The sequence below is a fragment of the Pocillopora damicornis genome, chromosome 8 (genome assembly GCF_964200805.1).
Source record: "Pocillopora damicornis chromosome 8, jaPocDami1.2, whole genome shotgun sequence".
Classification (NCBI taxonomy): domain Eukaryota; kingdom Metazoa; phylum Cnidaria; class Anthozoa; order Scleractinia; family Pocilloporidae; genus Pocillopora; species Pocillopora damicornis.
The window spans coordinates 23570092-23588404 of NC_142677.1; the positions used below are offsets into that span (position 1 = coordinate 23570092).

The 18313-nt window shown below is 38.4% G+C and overlaps 2 protein-coding genes across 3 annotated transcripts; one reads left to right on the forward strand and one right to left on the reverse strand.

The window, feature by feature from the left end:
• The first annotated feature begins 4940 nt into the window (after window positions 1–4940).
• Window positions 4941–15062, forward strand: LOC113671672 (T-box transcription factor TBX15). Of its 2 annotated transcripts, XM_027187932.2 has the most exons (9): window positions 4941–5299; window positions 6265–6336; window positions 7871–8033; window positions 10126–10227; window positions 10939–11110; window positions 11341–11508; window positions 13490–13554; window positions 13996–14102; window positions 14394–15062. In XM_027187932.2, exons 3-9 carry the CDS (start codon window positions 7897–7899, stop codon window positions 14774–14776), a joined length of 1134 nt encoding a protein of 377 aa, XP_027043733.1. In that variant the 5' UTR covers window positions 4941–5299; window positions 6265–6336; window positions 7871–7896; the 3' UTR covers window positions 14777–15062. The 2 variants fall into 2 exon arrangements, with proteins under 2 accessions (XP_027043733.1, XP_027043724.1); XM_027187923.2 differs by lacking the exons at window positions 4941–5299; window positions 6265–6336 and adding an exon at window positions 7508–7780.
• LOC113671699 (prolactin-releasing peptide receptor) lies at window positions 13955–17703 on the reverse strand. Its single transcript, XM_027187954.2, has 3 exons — window positions 17410–17703; window positions 16652–17043; window positions 13955–15959 (listed from the first exon to the last, which is right to left on the reverse strand). The coding sequence occupies exons 2-3, from the start codon at window positions 17003–17005 to the stop codon at window positions 15297–15299; spliced, it is 1017 nt and encodes a 338-aa protein (XP_027043755.2). The 5' UTR covers window positions 17006–17043; window positions 17410–17703; the 3' UTR covers window positions 13955–15296.
• Between the last annotated feature and the right edge of the window lie 610 nt (window positions 17704–18313).

An 18313-nucleotide genomic window follows, 5' to 3' on the forward strand; every position in this document is an offset into this window, starting at 1 on the left:
ATGCAACTCGTGACACTTTTCGATGTGTTTTCGTTTTCGAATGCATTCCGCTTCGGCTTGGACTCAGCATCAAGTCGAAGAGCACTAGGACTGTCCGCTTGTAAATACTTCCTCGAGGAGCCAAGCACTGGCGTTCTGCACTTTCTTAAATCAATTTGAAGTGCATGAATACTGCTATCGCTACAACTTCTACTACTGTGCGGTCGCTGCGGAAAAAGAAGAACAGGGCTCGTGACACCGTGTGTGGTGGTGGTTTTCGTTTCAGACGAGTCAGGCACAGATAAGTTGGATTCCAAACCGCTAGATTCTCCAGGCTCTGGTTTTGAAACGTTTAAAGGGGAATCAGTAAAACACCTTCCTATTTCATTATGGTGGAAGTCATTGTCAGTGCAACTATATCGTCTTCTGGACAAACCCGTAGATTTAGTTTGCAAGTCTAAGAGAGCAGATTTCTCTAAGTAAGTTCTTAGTTTGACGTTTTCTTGGCCACTTGCGTCCACTTTCCTTTGGAGTAACTGGTCAGTGGTCGTCTCTGAATCTTTCTCCTGACACAGGGCAAAGTCCAAAGAAATGCCTTCTTCAGCCCCTGAAACTGACTGCACATAATTTTCTCCTAATGTAAAAAGATCTGCTGCCTTGTGTTCGGCAATATTTGTGACAATTGCCACAGAATGTCTTCTGTTCCTCGCCTTCTGAATCGCTGGTAAAGCACTAAGTGAAGTGTTCTCATCTCCAGCAACTTTGTCTTCGAGTTTTGACGAGACGCAAACACGAACTACTTGTCCTGGGTTGAACTCTTCCACTGCGATAGATTTTCGTCTCAAAGCGGTTATGGTTCGTTCTACGCCAGATGCTGTTATCTTGTTTTTCTCTCCCTCGTTGGTCTCGCAAACATTAACATCTACAAACTTTGACTCGTCTTCGCTTTTGTAAAACGATCGCGAATATTTCTCTCGTCGTATCTCGTACAGTTTCTGGCGAATGATTCGCTCTTCTTTCTCCATAACGTTCAATTTTGTGCCCAACATTTTGTCTTCGACGTCGTTCTTTCGTCTGGCAAAATTTGACGATTTTTCAAGCTTCAGAAAACGAAATGTCTTTCGGTTATAACTCATGATCTTAACTCTCCCTCAGGATTCTGAACGGGACACGATAAACAAAGTAATAAAAATCGTGACAAAGCGGCTTCTGAAGCTTATATCCATAACTTTGTTAATCTTTAAATCGATGAAATTGTCCTCAATGGATATTACGCTTGTCTCAAGGGTCTTAACAAATAAAACTTTGTTTGTTTAAGGGTGCAATAATAGAAACCAACGTGATCACCCTTTCCTTTATCATCAAAAAGTCATCAGAAATTTTAGCACTTCCATAAACGACGTTTTGTATTTCTGCGTCTCAATCGAAGCCGAGAAACAATTGATTTGCCACATCGAGTACATTTTGCTTTTCACTTGTTCAAATAATCAAATATGACTTTTCGTGAAGATCTATTGAACACAAGTGTTTTAAGAGCATTTGTTTCATTCTTAATGACTTGTGCAGTTACTTTTGGTCAGGTGAAATGGAGTTCTAGTGTTTCATGAAATAGAAAAACATCTGAACAAACGAGTTAGCGGCATCTTTTTTAGTCTTTAGATATGAACAATAAAACTATTGCTTGAATTAAGATATCGAATACGGCAACACCCACCATGGATGATGGCCAATTCTTCCATAAACAAAGTTCTTTACTGCTCAAGCTATTGTAGTCTACTCTTTCTGTCCAGTATTCACATCCTAGCTAGGACTTTGATCCTATCTATTCGTGGTTCTTTTCGAACTTTGATCTTTTCATTGCATTGTTATGGATAACAGAAAGATTCAGTTACAATGAATTTGCAAGAGAGCCGGTCACGAGCGAACAGCAAACTGAGCCAGCCATCTCTGTTGGCTGAGTTTGAGAAAGATTTGAACTAAGTTTTACACACATGTTTTTCAGATGACACGTTACTGTGTGATAGAGGAGGTTGGGTGACGTTATTGAGATGTACAGCAAGTTCATAATTTAAGTTTCTATAATTGAGCGACTTTAATTGCCTATTGTCTTCAACAAATTATAAAGCATCGCATGCTGGCTTTGCCGGCTGAGTGCTTTGGTAGGTACAGTCGATGTTAATCGAGCAGTACATAGATTCACGGATATGGAAACTGCTGAAAGGACCTCTGGCTATCAAAGCTTTTAAACGGAAAATGTTAGGTCGGTCGTCGCGCTCGACTGGTGAAGGACAACTTTAAATTATTTTGAGAGACATACCAGAAAGAAACCAAAATATTCGGGTTTAGCGCCGGAATCTCAGCCCTTCCCAATTCCAAGAGAAGTTTTAAGCTTCGTTTCACCAAATAACCCTCGTTACGCACTCTACCGTTCGAACCTATCGGCTGAATGATGTGCAGGATTTATTCATGGTCTAATCAGTTAATAGATTCTCGGCTATTTCTTTGTGCCTTGCAAGTGGAAGGGAGAGTCCACTTTTCAGGTTCAGGCCATGTTATGTATAATACATGCTGTGTATTAGTTAAAAGTTTACTTTATCAGGGTAATTTTAGACTGAACGAAAGATTGAAGGAATATCTTTTTCTAGAATTGATGCAAAGAAGCAGTTATAGCTATTTCAAATGGAATCTCGTTATATGTTTCGTTCGACGACGAATTTCCACGAGAATCGAAACTGCCAAAGGGAGACCGGAGGTAAAATGAAGGCTATCATGTTTATGTGTCAGTGGAAGAGTAAGCGTCGGAGATGCACATGCTTTGCTCTAATTTGCGTTCGCCCCTACATCGGTTTACGCATGCTTTTGTTTCGCTAAATGAAGGAATAGATAAAGCAGAGAATGGGAATGAGATAGAACTATCTTGTAACATTGAAATTTCGCAACTCATTAATTTCTCAGCCTGTTTGGTAAAACGGAGCGAAATAATCCACGGCTGAGATAGTAGTGGAGGAGAAAAAAAGCGAGGAAAGAGAAGAAGGCGCGCAAACGCCTTGAGCAGACTAAGAGTTTGTTTGTCTTCTTTTATTTTATTGTTGGTTTCATTTTCTTTTTCTCTCTTATTTTGTTTTGAAAATTACGAAATCAAATTATTTAAATGTCTATGAGTTACCTGAACACACAGGCTAACTGACATAAAAGTTAACGACATTTTGGATTGCCTCTAAATGTGTGAAATTTAGCTTAACGAACTATACGAACAGAGATTTGTGTAACAAGCCTTTAAATTTACCATTTTGAACCGTCACTACACTGCAGGAGAAAGGGGCCTTTAAGCTGCTTTTGTTTTTATTATTGATAACGGTTCTTGGAACTGAAATCACGAGATTCAGGGCGCAAGGCGTAAGCCAATATCCTGGATTAGCGAAAATTTAATAACTAGATATAGTGGAGGAAAGTATTAACAGTATTACTCAAAACCATACTTTGCATAATTACCCCCTCAAAGATTTTTATGATTCAAAGTTCTTTGCGACAGACATTTTATTACCCGCGTTATTTTGGTTGTGATATACTCGCCTCTCCTACATCTCGGCTCTAAACTCCTCTTTTCAAATTAGTTAGTGAAATTTTGGAAAAATAAGGAAGTTAATGACGAGCTTTTGAGACAGGCTATATATACCATACGATAGCTGCCATGCAATGGGAGTTTTGAGACGGTTGCATGAACACCCCAAAAAAGCCTTCGCAATCAAAAAAGCCTCTTAATACGATTTAAGAAAAGTGGCTTAGTGGACAAGTGGTGTGAAAATAAAAAAAATAAATAAAAAAAAAAACTGGGCCGGATTTTTATCTTGTTGTTCTTAGCCCACGAGAATTTGACCTCAATGGATTATAAATCTCTGAGGCTAACCGAGCGAAAATTAACAAAAAATTGATGAAAACAGGAAAATAAAAGAAGAAAAGTTATCAGACGAACTGAACAAACAACTAAATCAATTATTAATCAATTAATCATTGAGTCATAATTTAATTTATTAATACAATAATCCCACTTCAATACAATAAACACCGACCTCCTCAGTCACTCGTCACGACAGAATTAGAGCTCTGAAGAATGTTAAAAACAAGGTCTCATGATGACTTGTGCACGACCTCCTGATTGACGTCATAAAACTGCACAAAACATCACGTGGGGAGCACGGACGGGAAGAGTAGGTAAAGAGCAACAGAGAGCTCGAGACAGTGGGCATGGCGGTTGCTGAGCGGGAATATTCCACCTTTTTAAGCTGTATAGGTATCTGCAAGAAAAAATTGGTAGATCTCACTACAAAGTGTATGGTCTGGGAGCGGTTTTAACGGATCTATAAATGGATATAAATTTTGACCATTTATGGTCGTGTGATGCTAATTGGGGTGTGGTTTCAAGGGAACAAGATAATAATGCGTAAAAAAATGTCTTTCCAAATCCAAATGAATGATGGCAAAAGAGTAGCGAGGTTATACAATTCGCGCTGAGTTTTAAAAAGGAGGAAGAAACCCAGCTCGTTGTAATGAAAAAGAAAAACTCAGGTATTTTCCCTAATAAAACAACTTTTATGTTACAAAATGGCGTCGGAAAGCTATCACGGAAGAATCCCTCGAGGAATATTCAATCGATCCCTCTTATTGAGGCAATGAAACTGATAAAATGTTAGGCTACGAAGGGGCTAGCGTTAGCGGAATTCGAAAAGAAAACGAAAGATGGACAAAACCTTTGAAAATGCCAGACCATCAACGTCCCATGGAGTAATTAATATTTGTCTTTCTTGCGACGTAAAGCTGTTTTTAATCCTTACCTAAGAATCACGATAAATCCCATGAGCTACTGACACGGTCATTCTTGGGGAGTTTCATCTATTGATCTACTCACACACATGCAACAATCATAACCAACTTCAGGGGCTCCTTCCAAAACAGAGTTAAAACTAAAGTATTTGTGCTCAAGGTGGCAGCTCCTTCATATCGCGTCCTGGCTTTTGCATGTAGTCCGTTCCAAATAAGATCGGATTTATTTTTAAAAAAAGTTGATTAACCCATTAGTGTGAGCTTGTGAGATTCTTAAATCTTCTTCTGGTCCCCTCTGCGCAGTCAATAAGAAAGTAATCAATAATAGACCATAAAATGCCGAAAGGTCTAACGACGTCGGGAAAATCTATTAGAAGTATTTATAGACTAATTAGAACAAAAAATGCTATCTTTGTGCTGAAATAATCCGTCAGTTGACCGTTTTACAAGCTTGGTGAAAACAAAATGGACAAGACAGCATGAAGCAAGCTCGGGGAAGGTATTACCGTAGTGCAGATTAAAGCCAGCTTAAGGCCCTTATGAGCCGGAAGCTAAGATTACAGTTACAGTTGCTTTTATAAATATAAATTACTGAACAGATTGTTAGTGAGTTTAGCCTAAGATGATTGAAATATGAATTCTTGACACAGCATTGTAATGATATAAGTTAAGGGAAGATTTGGGATCAAATCAAAAGATTCAAATGCAGGTGCGATTTAACGAGGCTCATCGAGGATTCATCGAAATCTTAATACTGTTGTGCCGAAAAATTTTGATTGCGATCTCAGTTCACAGAACCGTAATGTTTACCGGGTCTGTACTCAAAGGAGTGCTCGCTAAACGAATTGTTCGACTAAAGCTTTCTAAGCAGACCCAGCCTTCATGGCACCGAGTAATGCAAAGAATTGTAACTCTGAAATCAAGGATATCTGACGTAGAAAAAGGAGCTTTCACAGTGACGAAGGAAAATATTCTTTAGCCATTAATCGAGTGTGTTGTTCGCCGCAGACTAATCCATGTCTCGAAGGAAATGATTACTCTCAGAAAAGGAACATTTGAGCATAAAAGACTCATTCAATAACTTCTGACCATTGTCAACAACATTTTCTGCGTTGTTAATGATATAAAAAGGTGTAAATTAAAAATAAGTAATAATTCTTATGGCTAAAGTAAACTTTACTTTACACGATTTCTCCCAGAAGGTAAATTTGCCACTTTCATAATTATGTTACAGTTAAGATCAAGGGAACGATTTTGTCATCAAGTTTTGGGTCGGCATCAGTTCTATAACTCTATATTATCCTACGAGAACTAATCTTGTGACGTTATGCCGATCACAAGTTACATTCTACTTAAGCAATGATGGGCATTAGTCTCACACTGTATCATTTTCAAGCAATCTTTTAACCCTAATCCAACCCCTTAGGAAATTCAGATTATTTCTAAATGTTTACTTTGTATAAGATTTATTTCAGGAAACATTTAATCGACTGTCTACGAAGCGAAGGAGTTTGCCGAAGAACGAATCGAAAAACGGTAGGTTACAACCAATTCACAAAGAAGGGTATTGTGCTCTTGCAACATACTGAGATACTAAAAATTTTGAGAATCTGTAATTTTCCGTTTATCAAGGTCCCATTTACCTGTGAGAAAAGGGTTTTTGTTTTCTCTGCATTGTTCAAACAAATGACAAGAAACATCTGCTTGTTTCATCGTATTTACCAGTACTGACCAACCGCAAAAGTTTACTCATGGAACACGCAATGTTATCTAAGCCACTTGTGCTCTGCAATAATATTTTGAAAGCGGACTAAATGAGCGTGTTGAAAAGAGGTTTTTGCAAGGGTAAATCGACCCCGTCGACAATTTGGCACTTTATTTTACACGCGCCAGACCATTACATTGTCTATTATCACTCGAAAGGACAGCGTATAACCCCAAAATTAATAACCTCAATCGTTACTTTCGCCGACAACAACAATACCGCCGGAGGCAATCACGACAGACCAGGACTGATTGAGCAGAAAATTTGAACCACATCAGTATGTTTTGGATTCATTTTCCTGTAAAAAAATAATCACAGGTGGCTCTGAACGTGAACAAAGGTCTAAGCAAGTGAGATGTTTGATCAAAGATCTTCTGTAAAGGGACTGTACCTTCGCGCCAAAGATCACATGGAAAAACGTTTAGAAAAACTGTACCCGCTAAATAGCGCAGCCTAGCGGGTAATCAGGAAAAAATGACTAGAATAGCAAAGAAATGATTTCATTTCTGTTTGCTGCAATAAGCGTCTAGAATAATAAAATCCAATACTTACAGGAAAAGACTCTGTAGGTGAATAACAAATTTTGGGTTTCCAGCGGTTATTTTAGCGGGATAACAGCTTGTTCACAAGTGTTGTTTTCAAATTATCGCTTAGCCGGCTGTCTGACATCGCGGGACAGTATTTCGTCAATTTTCGTGGAAGGTTCTGGTTAGTCGATATTTTTTAGCTAATTACACTAAACACCGGAAACTTCACGCTGAAGGACTTGCTCGGTGATTGGATAAAAGCCGTGCGATAACAAGCTCATATTCCCACGCTCCCGTGGTGGATAAGTCGGCGCGTTTGATGGCGGCTATGTGGCTCGTCACAGGAGCATACTCTGGTATTTCCGAGGAGAGTGATGACTGTGGTATATAATAAATCTAATTATCACTGTTAATTGATATAATCGACAGATAGCCTCCATCATAAATTACACATCTTGTAAAGTCGTTTTCACTCCAGACTCAACTATCTGTGCAGCTTTACAAGACAAATCACAGTTTTAAACTGTCATGCACCAAACAGTATCACACGCTAATGGAAATCTCTCCTCACGAGCGAACGCCTTCTCTGTCGAATCGTTGATATCCTCAGAACACACAAACCAACAGACATCGATTACAAGAATGGCTGCTTCCACAGGACGCAGATCACCCGAGAGCGGAGAGCACGGTGAGTTTCTCCACCGCAATCGGGTGGTCGAACTCACACACATTTCCATTTGCTCCTCCGTCACTTTATTTCTTACCTTCCCTTTCTCAGATCCAGCGACTGAAGCGTTGGGATCAATGCAGGCCATGCAGAGCCGAGTGGGTTCTACAGAAACACTGGAATGCGAAGATATCGTTATTGAACTCCAGATGCGTGATTTATGGCAACGTTTCTTTGAGTTGGGAACCGAAATGATAATTACCAAAGCAGGCAGGTAGGATAATAACCACTATTTAAGTCTCTTCTATCTCTATGAAGTGAACCTAAAAATGCATCGACACAAGGCTCCTTTTACGTTACAAATATCGTGCAGTATTTGTGATGAAGTCCCTCAGTCAGACAATGCGTCTAGAAGAAATGATTCAACGGTGAATGAATTTCTCATGTCTTGCTGTTGTGCGTTTTCCGCGTTGCCGTTCTAAAGTTTCGAGTGCTTTGGCAACGCCAGGTCGCGAACAGGAAAGATTCACAGTAACTCCTAAAGGAGGTACAGATTCCTCTAAAATTTACCGTTTTTTGTCTTCGTTCATTTAAATAAACAACTATGCAGCAGCTTTTGATACTGACGGAAACGACTGAGACAAGGAAGACCACTGAAATCCGGGAGTAAAATTCCATGCCCTTGGCATTCCAATGTGGGCGTTCTTTGAGAAAAACCTATGATTTGCATTGTCACACTAAATGATAATAGAAAAGCTAGTGACAGGATTCTACATGGACACTGCCCGGAACTCCGTTGGTAGAAAATTAAAGATATCAGTATTTGTTGATCGCTTAAGACTCGAAAATCAGAGGAAAATTCTCAGGGTTATAAACAACTGATAAGTGAGCTAAGCTCTTCCGTTGTTCACACTTCTGGTTTCTGTATCTTTGCGCTGTCACTTGAGCTATAAAATTAAGCTTTTAAAATTAAATGGTACAAAATTGCCATAAAAAGTCAGTTCCACCCTATAGAGCCTTGGCCTGTATCTTTGCGTGATCAACCTACGTTGTTTTTCGGATAGCCAAAGCAGAGACGAGATTGAAATGAAACGCATGCAGCGAGCATGTATTATTTTCCATTATTCCCTGGCTTACGAGTTGATTGAAAGTCATCAACAGAGGTCGTGGTTTTGAAATGTTATCCAAACTATGGGAAGTTCTGCTCACAAGACGAACGTATCGCCCAGTGTCCGATTGAGCAAAAGATCCATCGAAATGTAACAAATGTGTTACCAGGAGAAAGGAATGAATAATCGCGAAATGGGAAACCGAACATCTTTAATCGAAATATTTGGGTTTTTTTGTCCCGAGTTTTACTTTCTTTTAGCCGTTTTCTGCAGTTTAGTGTCATTTTTTTTAGTATTTGCTCGTTTCCTAGAATAAAATCTTGTGATGTGCTCTGATCAAGTCTGTTAAATTTCAAATAGGTATCGTATTTTAAGCGTCCAGTCAAAATTGTTCCCTAAATTGTCAGATTGAAAACTGACGCGCTAATATCTGTTGTGGTCTTTTTTTAGCCTTTATCAGTGGCAATTTAACTTGATGAAAACATCGCTCTGACGATTGGAGTACTTAACTCTTCAAAGAAGCTGTTACACCTCAAATTCATTAGAACAGATCTGGTGTAGAAAATTTCTCATCCAGTGGAATGAACTCTTACGATGTTTGAAATGCCACTCATCTAAGTTCCTTAGCGTCCTACCGAAAATTTTTTTTGTACCCGTCTTGCATCAAATGTGATCTGGCTTTCAAGGCACTTGGCACGGATTATCCAAATTAATTAAAAGGGTGGCCACGGCGAAGGTTATCCAGAATGATTGAAGTACTAAACATCCTACAAAACAGGAAAAAAGCTGTTCTAATTAAATTCGGTTGAAGGGTCGTTTAGCTGTCCAAGGAAGGAACGTCACGTCAAATAAGATTACCCAGATGTTTTGAGAAGGTAGAGCGAAACATCTGCACGAGGAATGTTTTGAGTCATATCTATGTTAGATGTCGAACCTGTTTTGGGCATGAAGTCAGTTTTGATACTTTGCTTCATCACCGATTTCAGATTTTCTCCACGGTCGCGAATTAAATCGTATACGTATACACGTTCCCATTTCAACGAATAAATGAATGAATAGATAAGAGATTGAATGAATCAGTGAATGACGAACGAGAAAATGATTGAATGAGTGAAGAAATAAAGACCGAGAAAATAATAAAAGACCTTTAGACTTGAATAGTTAATATGATATTCATCCTAAAAAACCTTACTGAATTTTCTCTTAATATATCTAGCTCAAATGAATGTTAATTGTTGTTGTAATTTTCTGTGCAAGGCGCATGTTTCCCGCCATCCGAGTCAAAGTTTCCGGACTGGATCCCAAAAGCTACTACATGCTCATGATGGATATAGTACCGCTGGACAACAAACGTTACAGGTGAGGACGATGATAGGCGTAAGACTCAAATCCAAGAACATGATCTGACAAAGTACTCACAGGATCCTTGATTGAACGATGCTACAATTAGAAACAAGAGAGATGGTAAGATCCGAACAGCAGGACGCGTGTCATATGAACTTCGTAATAAACCACGCTCACCGTGGAGTCTCTGTGGCTCAGTGGTAGAGCATCGAAGCGCGGAATCCGAAGGTCTGAGGTTCGATTCCTCATGGGGACTCAGAATTTTTTCTTTGTCCCACGCTCGTGACAAAACGAAAAAAACTTCTTTCTTTATGCTACAATTGTTCAAAGATTTCCCTCGTGACATTGCTTTTGGGTCCGTTGGTTTTCTGCGACATAGAAAATTACCTTACAAAGAAACTGTGTGACAATAATTCGCCACAATGGGCAAACATTATGGCGGTAAAGCTCACTAAAGGATGGTGTACAATGAATTTTATTTACGAGGAGGAAATTGTCAACTTGAAAAGTTGAGGCTGAATTTTCGAGACGCAGTAACCTTCACGGAGCCTTTTTAATTTGTTCAAAGACAAATTGATCTAAGCACCATTTATCGCTGATATAAGCCGTGAGCAAACTTAACAGCAAAGCACACTACAACAGGAATGACACAAACAATATTTATCAGTAATTTTGTCGCGAGTTCCTTCATTGAGGGGTAAGTTATATGATTCATTTAACTCACAGGTATGCATACCACAGTTCCAAATGGGTTGTGGCAGGAAATGCGGACGCGCCGATGCCAGGCCGGGTGTATATTCACCCGGATTCTCCCGCGCTTGGCGAGGAGTGGATGAGACAAGTAGTGTCATTTGATAAAGTCAAACTGACCAATAACGAGCTGGATCAACAAGGACATGTGAGTGGATTTATGCAGTTTGTCGGTACTGTCGCTGTATCATTTGATGATACTTTATTAAACTGTTCGGATCAGTGTTAAAATGGTGAACGGTTAAAATGGAAACTCTTCCCGCCTGCGTACAACCGTTTGTGTGCTCACATAACAATAATTGTATTAGCTTTCATCAGGATGAAAGAAGACCCTTAAAGTTCGAGTTTAAACTTAACAATGCCTTTCTCCATTTTAAGATCATACTTCACTCCATGCACAAATATCAACCAAGAATTCACATAATAAAGAAGAAAGATACCTCAGACACGGTTGCTGTGGACGTAGAGAAGCCGTCTTCCTTGAGGAAGACGTTCGTCTTTCCTGATACCGTTTTTACGACGGTTACCGCGTATCAGAATCAACAGGTACCGTATATCAAGCATTGTTCCCAACACCCATTAGTTTGTATAAAGCTTATACAGTTTACCGAGTGTGGGTTTCGTGCTTTACGCCAGTCAATGATTAGTGTCTTCAAATTGGAAAGTAGTTTGATTCCCGCTGATGGCTTTGGCAGTGGCTATACCTAAAAATGGGACTTTTCGTACAGCTGATAGATACAAACAGCACAAATACAGCATTGACAGATAACATTCTCGGCAAAATTCTATCATTTACCAGTTTTTTTCTTTTTTTGAGGCAATGCAAGCAATCGAGAATGCTATAATTTATAAATGTGTATTTGATTCTTGTTTTAATCATTTATTTCGGTCATGTCGTTTTCGCGAAAGCATTTTCATATTGTTTAGGAAAGTTAAACAATGTTTTTAGAACGATGTATTTTGTGGTGGTAGCACCAAAAAGATGTCAAAATCCATCAGGGTGTAAATTTAACATCTACAACAACAACAACGTGTTTATCGCTTCATCGTTTTGGTCGATTTTCAAAGGCAACATTGGCTAAAATAAAATAGCGACGGCTGACGTCCCAAAGTAGGCTGTATTGAGTTTGTTAGTCCTCATTAGCTTTTGCTTCAAGCTCGAAGAGACCCATTTTAATCAAATATCCTTGTACACCATCAATTTGGAACTGAATAGAAATTGTCTGAAAATAAGATTTTAATGATTTTCTGAAGGATTATCTTAAAAAGCCCTGCTTTTTATTCTCACGAACAAACAAAATCAGTTTCATCGGAAAGGCGATTTGATAGGTCAAAGACTTGAAAGTCCGCATTTGTCCCTATCGGTTTCGTCTCGTCAAAACTTCTGTTTTTCCCATTAGAAGGTTAATTCGTGTGTGTGGGCAGATGTTCTAAGAACAAGACTCCTTCATCGTTTGCCTTTGAGACGTACCGTGTTATTTCATTCATAACTTTGATTCTGGTTGCCAATCGCTAATTTCCTATATGTTATGATGTCTTTTTGCGATATTAGAGTGGTGGCATTATTAACCGTTGCTCTTGGGGCGACTATCAATAGTATTAAACGTGGTGAAAGCATCAAAACAACACTCCAGTAAAGACTTAAAGGGTGTTTTCCTTTGATCAGGCGCTAACAGTATGTTTTTATAATTCACTTTCGGTAAATATATCCCGGCTGGAGTAATTTCAATTCTCGTCCGGTCGCTTAAGCGTTGATTACTCCATCGATGTAACGATAATGCGCACGGCTCCTTTGATCTGGGGAAGTATTTTACATTAATTTTGTTAATGGCCTCAATTAGGACTTATTTTTCCTCTTGCCGCCGTATTTAAGAGACAATAGAAGTATTTTTATGATGTTGTTTGGTGAATAAACGACATGTTATCTGCTTAATTCACGAACCCTAAAACGACAATCATTTTTATACTCGATATTTTCCTAAAAACAGTCTTTTTCTCGAAGGCATCAAGAAGAAGCCGTTTGAATTAAAAATACTAATTTCTCACATTTTTCATTGGTCCATAGTGCTTCCTTTTTTATATATATTTCTTTGCGGATAAAAATAGGAAAAAATACAAGGAAAAAACTCGGAAAGAACCCTTTACTCAGAAAAACACAGGTAGCATATTGGGAAAGATACAGTATGAGTAGTCTTTCAGCTCTACAAAAATTCACTTCCATTTTATTATATATATATATATATATATATATATATATATATATATATATATATATATTTATATATCACTTTTTTCATCCATGAACTGAAACAAGATACGGGTTATGACGGCTTTGACTTAGAATTTCTTTTATTTTCTTTTTAGCCAAAGAACTCTAAATTTGCTAAACTTTACCTCGTCTGTCTGTAGGACTGTTTCGGTAAATGGATTAATTAAAGAGATTTGTGACAAATAACATTACATTAAATTGCATTTTTTTAGGTTTACTTTGTGCGTAAATCTGACTGGAGATTTCGTTCTATTCCAGATAACTCGATTGAAGATTGACAGTAATCCTTTTGCAAAAGGATTTAGAGACTCGGGTCGAGTCAGGTGAGTAACAAGACTTGTACTTAAATTTGCCACAAATATTTCAGTTGGGTATAAGAATAGGTTACCTAAAAATTTCGTGTTGACAAGATCAGCCACAAACCTGTATGAAGCGGTCTCCAACGGGGAATAGCGGGATGACCTCTTAATAAAAAAAAACGATACACAACGCTCCTTCATGTCAAAATTGATTACTCAATGTACAGAATGTCGCTTAAAAATACTACTTACTTTGATTTTGGGGAAGAAACATGGATTTAAAATTACTTTATAGATTATTTTTATAGTTCCGCTATAAGTGACCGTTGGATACAGGTGGAAAATAATGCAAAAAGGCTGGGTGACCTCTTAATTGAAGGTCCATTTACCAACTTGGATATGCTTTGATATTGTGCAAAATCGATTAAAAAGAAGTTTTTATTTATTGTGTTTTTATATAAACAGGGATCCAATGGAAGAGATAATGCAAGCTTATTCATACTTTAGACCAACCGCAGGAAGAACTTTACATTATTCAAACTTCAGGGGAAGAGATGAACAGCTTAGTTCCGGTGAGTCGACAGTATTTGGATCTCTTCTCCTTATATCGATCTGGTGGTTGCGTTTTTAAAACTGACCAATTCACAGTTTATTCCTTCCCATGACCAAAAACTCAGATCCCGATTGAAAAAAATGCCTCTTTAAAAGGTGTTTCTTTTACCTCCATTAAAGGCACGACTACAATCAGGAGACAACGGCAAGGAATGTGTCTTCCGATTGCCCTTTCGACCACATTCAGAGCCGCATTGATATGCTCTCGTCATGTTTATCTCTTTATTTTTATTATTTTTCCTTTTGGGCAGATCAAGGTTCTTGTTCCCCGCATGCATCAGTCCCTGTACCATCTCCTTATCAGAGTGTTCCTCTAAGTCCTACGATGCCGCCTCAGACACCAACATGTCATTCAAATACTGCTTTCTCTGCCTTCAATGCGTGCTTATCGTCATTACCGCACGGCGCCATGTTACCTACTCAGTATCATGTGACACCCTACTGCTCCGCCACAGAAACGTACGGCCACATGCTCCACACAGCGGTGTCACCGTTTTCCACCCGCGAACCCAATGCTGTGGTCAGCCAATCAGATACGGGCATCCCACTTAGCCCAATTGTTACTCATCAGGCGAGTGGCTTTCAAGGAAATACGTATGCTTCTCCACATGCGTTCACGACACATACAATGTGAATTTCACGAGTCCTTATTTTGGTTGTGTACTTTTGATTTAAAAAGGTATTTTAGAAATCATCAGTTAGTTCGCTTGATATTGAACAAGCATCGATAATTCGAAATATTTTTTATGAGACAGTTGGAATAGTTTACCAGACTGATATCAGGTGTAAATATTGTAAGTTAAATCATTATAACAAGAAATTGTTACAGTTTCTTAGGTTACCGGCAGAACCTTTTAAAAATTCAAAGACAATTACTTGTGAATATGAATATCAGAATAAACCATATGTTGATTTTTGTAGTTTGGAATATCAATAAGGATTATTTTTGATGCTGGGTGGAAGAGAGGAACCCAACCAATTTTGCCCTTTTATTTGTTCAGTCAGCGAGCTTACTAAAACTTGGAAAATGATATTTATCTAGAAATATTCTTCTTGAAATGGACCGGTCCCGCATCTTACTTCAGACAAATTCTTCCGAGTATCTCCTTATCTTCGATGTCCGTTTTCTTTCAGAATTCAGACAACTCGAAATGTCATATGCCCGTGGTTGTTTTTGTTCTTTCAGCGGCGTGGTGCGTTCCTTGTTGGTTCTCATGCCACGGTCTTACATGACATTGTGAACAACTGCTGGGCCGGGTTTTCGCGCGGCAACAACAACCTTGAAACTGGCAGATCATTCTAAAAATTTCAGCTCTAAACTCGCTGTTAAGCGCAATATGACAAATGGGGTTAATAAGAGAATATGACATCATCATGCAAAAAATGAACGTCCCTTTTACTGACAAAGGACTAACGATATCATCAGATCCCAAAATCCACGCCAAGCTGTGCTGATAAAAAGGATACAGAAAACAAAGGAATAATAGAACCTCTATGACTAAGATGCGAGCCGCTCTTTTATTCCTCCGATGGCGATTTTGCGAGCTTTGGGAAACATCCGATGGGTTTATTACGGAGTATCTGCGCAACTTCAGAATGATCTTTATGTACGCTACCGTGAAAAATACCCCAGGAAGCCATTGTGTTCCTATGATAAGCAGCAGGAGCGTTACCTTTATCCAGAAATCTGTAGCCACAACACCACAACTACGTTTATCATCTATTTTCGTGTCAATCGATAAGGCAAACCAGACACTAGTGAGTAACCCTAAGACCCACGAAAGGACCACAGCGCCCTTGGCAATATTTATAGTCATCTGTAAGAGAAAAATGAAACCAAAGATTGACTAAGAATTGAAACTACCGTCGCCATTTTAATAAGCCCCCCTCCATTATTCCCCCCTAATACCCTCCCCCTTTGTGAAAAACCCCTCTTTGATTAATCTCTCTCTAATAAGCCACCTCCTTCCAGCACAAAAAGTCGGGAGGTGATTGCTGTAATGTTCTTCATCAGTGATCTCGGTAGCGTCTCACTAAAAAATATGCTTGTATGAGAGTATGTTTTATTAATTACTACATCTAGACGACGAGAGATTATAGGCGACAACTCAAAATAACGATAATTAATCGCATTTTGAGTAAATTGTTAATAGGCCCCTCTCCCCTCTCTGACAATTTTCCCCTCTAGGTGGGGGGGAGGGGGTTCTTATCGTTAACGATATTAGGCGTCAGTTTCAATCGCAGCCTAGTGGCTGAGAAAGATAGAACATGGAATCGTAATACTCATTAGAATAAACGCTAATAAACGAGGTAGCCGTTTTGAGATCATGTACTGTGCGCAAAAATGTCAATTGTTTTAATTTTTTAAGCCCTTTATGAATGTTTAATTTGATGGCAATTTTTTAATAAAGATTCTCACAATATTTCTCTTTCATCAAATGAAGATGTCAAATCATCACTTTGAGAACTTTGACACACATTTTTAATAATTAATTTTATTGTAATTTACCTGTTTTTTCAGCGGGTGTACTACAGCCTGAAATCGTTCCAAGCTCATAAGCATTAAAGTTATTATGGAAACCGTTAAACTGCTCTGGACGATCATGAATATCCCTTTACAACCAGCACTTCCTAATAACCTCGGCCATTCGCCTTGCGAGGAATAATCCAAATAAACAGGTACAAACACGATGATGCGTAACACGTCACCCACAGCTAAGTTCAGGTTGAACAGATTGGCAACGTTGGCGATTCTCCCCTTTCGCAAAATCACCGCAAATAAAAGGAGATTTCCAAGGGCCCCGAACACAAAGACGTTAGATAGCCACGTTACTCGTATGATATGGCCAGTTGAGGAATTCATTTCGCCGAAAACTGAAGTTGTCTGCTCTTTTTTTACACCTGCAATGTAATTTTGAAATTTTAGAAGTCTTGGCTTGACTTGGTAAATATCAATATTCCTCTGAATAATACTCTTTTGCTTTCACAATACTCGCTTTTTCGCGTTAGTAAGTCTTCCTTTTTTTGAACCAACCCAAAATGCAAAAGACGTCCTTATAAGCCTTGAAGACTAAAGGTCGGAGATTTCAGTTCACGTCGTTTCAGTCACGTAGCAGAAGATGACTTTGTTACGAAATCGCTCTTCAGTACTCGTTTGCTAAAAGGTTCTCGGTGAACTTTGTATTGTATCTCTAGGCTTTCTTCTAATTTCCTTGAAAATAACGTCCTCGCTCATAACAAGACTTTCAGCGTAGTTTGGTAACTCACCTTGACGCGAATCTCAGATAAAAAACCACGAACGAAATCTTCAGTCACAAGATGAGTTCGCTCCTTCTCTCACGTTCACAGGCTTGCTATCTTTTTGTATTTCAACTCGGAAATGGAAATTTTGTGTTCTAACAACACTCCCTACAATTCTAATTACTACAGCGGCGAATGATGATAGTTTGTAATCAAGTTTTCCTGATCTCTGTTCCAATGCAAAGAGGCTTGTGATTGTGTTTGACTGCAAATGCATCACAGTTTAATTTCATTCGTTTTATAATGAGGTCTAAATCAAACAGATTGGTGGTCGAGTTTCTACGTGTGGCAGATATGTCAATATTGTTTTCACAACTGAACTTACCTGAAGAAAATTATACGCTCGTCATTGGTTCCTGTTGCATTGAGATAATTTGACAAATAAAACAATGGAGAAAAAACAGAACCTGGTGTGAATTTAAAGTCAGTCGCGTCATCAAAAAATTGGCCATAACATTGAAAACAGAATTAACAAAAAACCTTCCCACGTAACTTTATTTTCAAATTTGTTTCAGTTTTATGATCTAGTTTATTTTTTATGAAGGTATTAATGTTCTGCATATCGAAGGTTGCATTTTATAAATAGCAGTGCCATTATATATTTCACCGAGCAATAAACATTAATTCATAATTACAATTTTTGGTCCCTTTATGATCTACCTGCCGAGGAAGTAATTAAAGGAACTGTTGGTCACCACGTGAATAATCATTGCCAAAACGAGACACCATTTATCCCAAGTTGTAATCACATTTCTTAATTTATTTTTCGAGTAAGTATGATTTATTTTTTTCTTAATTACAACTGAAGAAAGAGAAGAGGTGTAGAAAATATAATTGTAAAGCGTAAAAAAAAAAAAAGAACTTGATGAGG

Excerpts from the sequence above, each read along its gene's own strand:
- LOC113671699 (XM_027187954.2), bottom strand. The coding sequence starts at position 17,005 with ATGAATTCCTCAACTGGCCATATCATACGAGTAACGTGGCTATCTAAC. Across the intron at positions 15,960-16,651 it reads TACACCCGCTGAAAAAACAG|ATGACTATAAATATTGCCAA; the intron begins GTAAATTACAAT and ends TTTCTCTTACAG.
- LOC113671672 (XM_027187923.2), top strand. The coding sequence starts at position 7,621 with ATGCACCAAACAGTATCACACGCTAATGGAAATCTCTCCTCACGAGCG. Across the intron at positions 7,781-7,870 it reads ACCCGAGAGCGGAGAGCACG|ATCCAGCGACTGAAGCGTTG; the intron begins GTGAGTTTCTCC and ends TCCCTTTCTCAG. Across the intron at positions 13,555-13,995 it reads AGAGACTCGGGTCGAGTCAG|GGATCCAATGGAAGAGATAA; the intron begins GTGAGTAACAAG and ends TTATATAAACAG.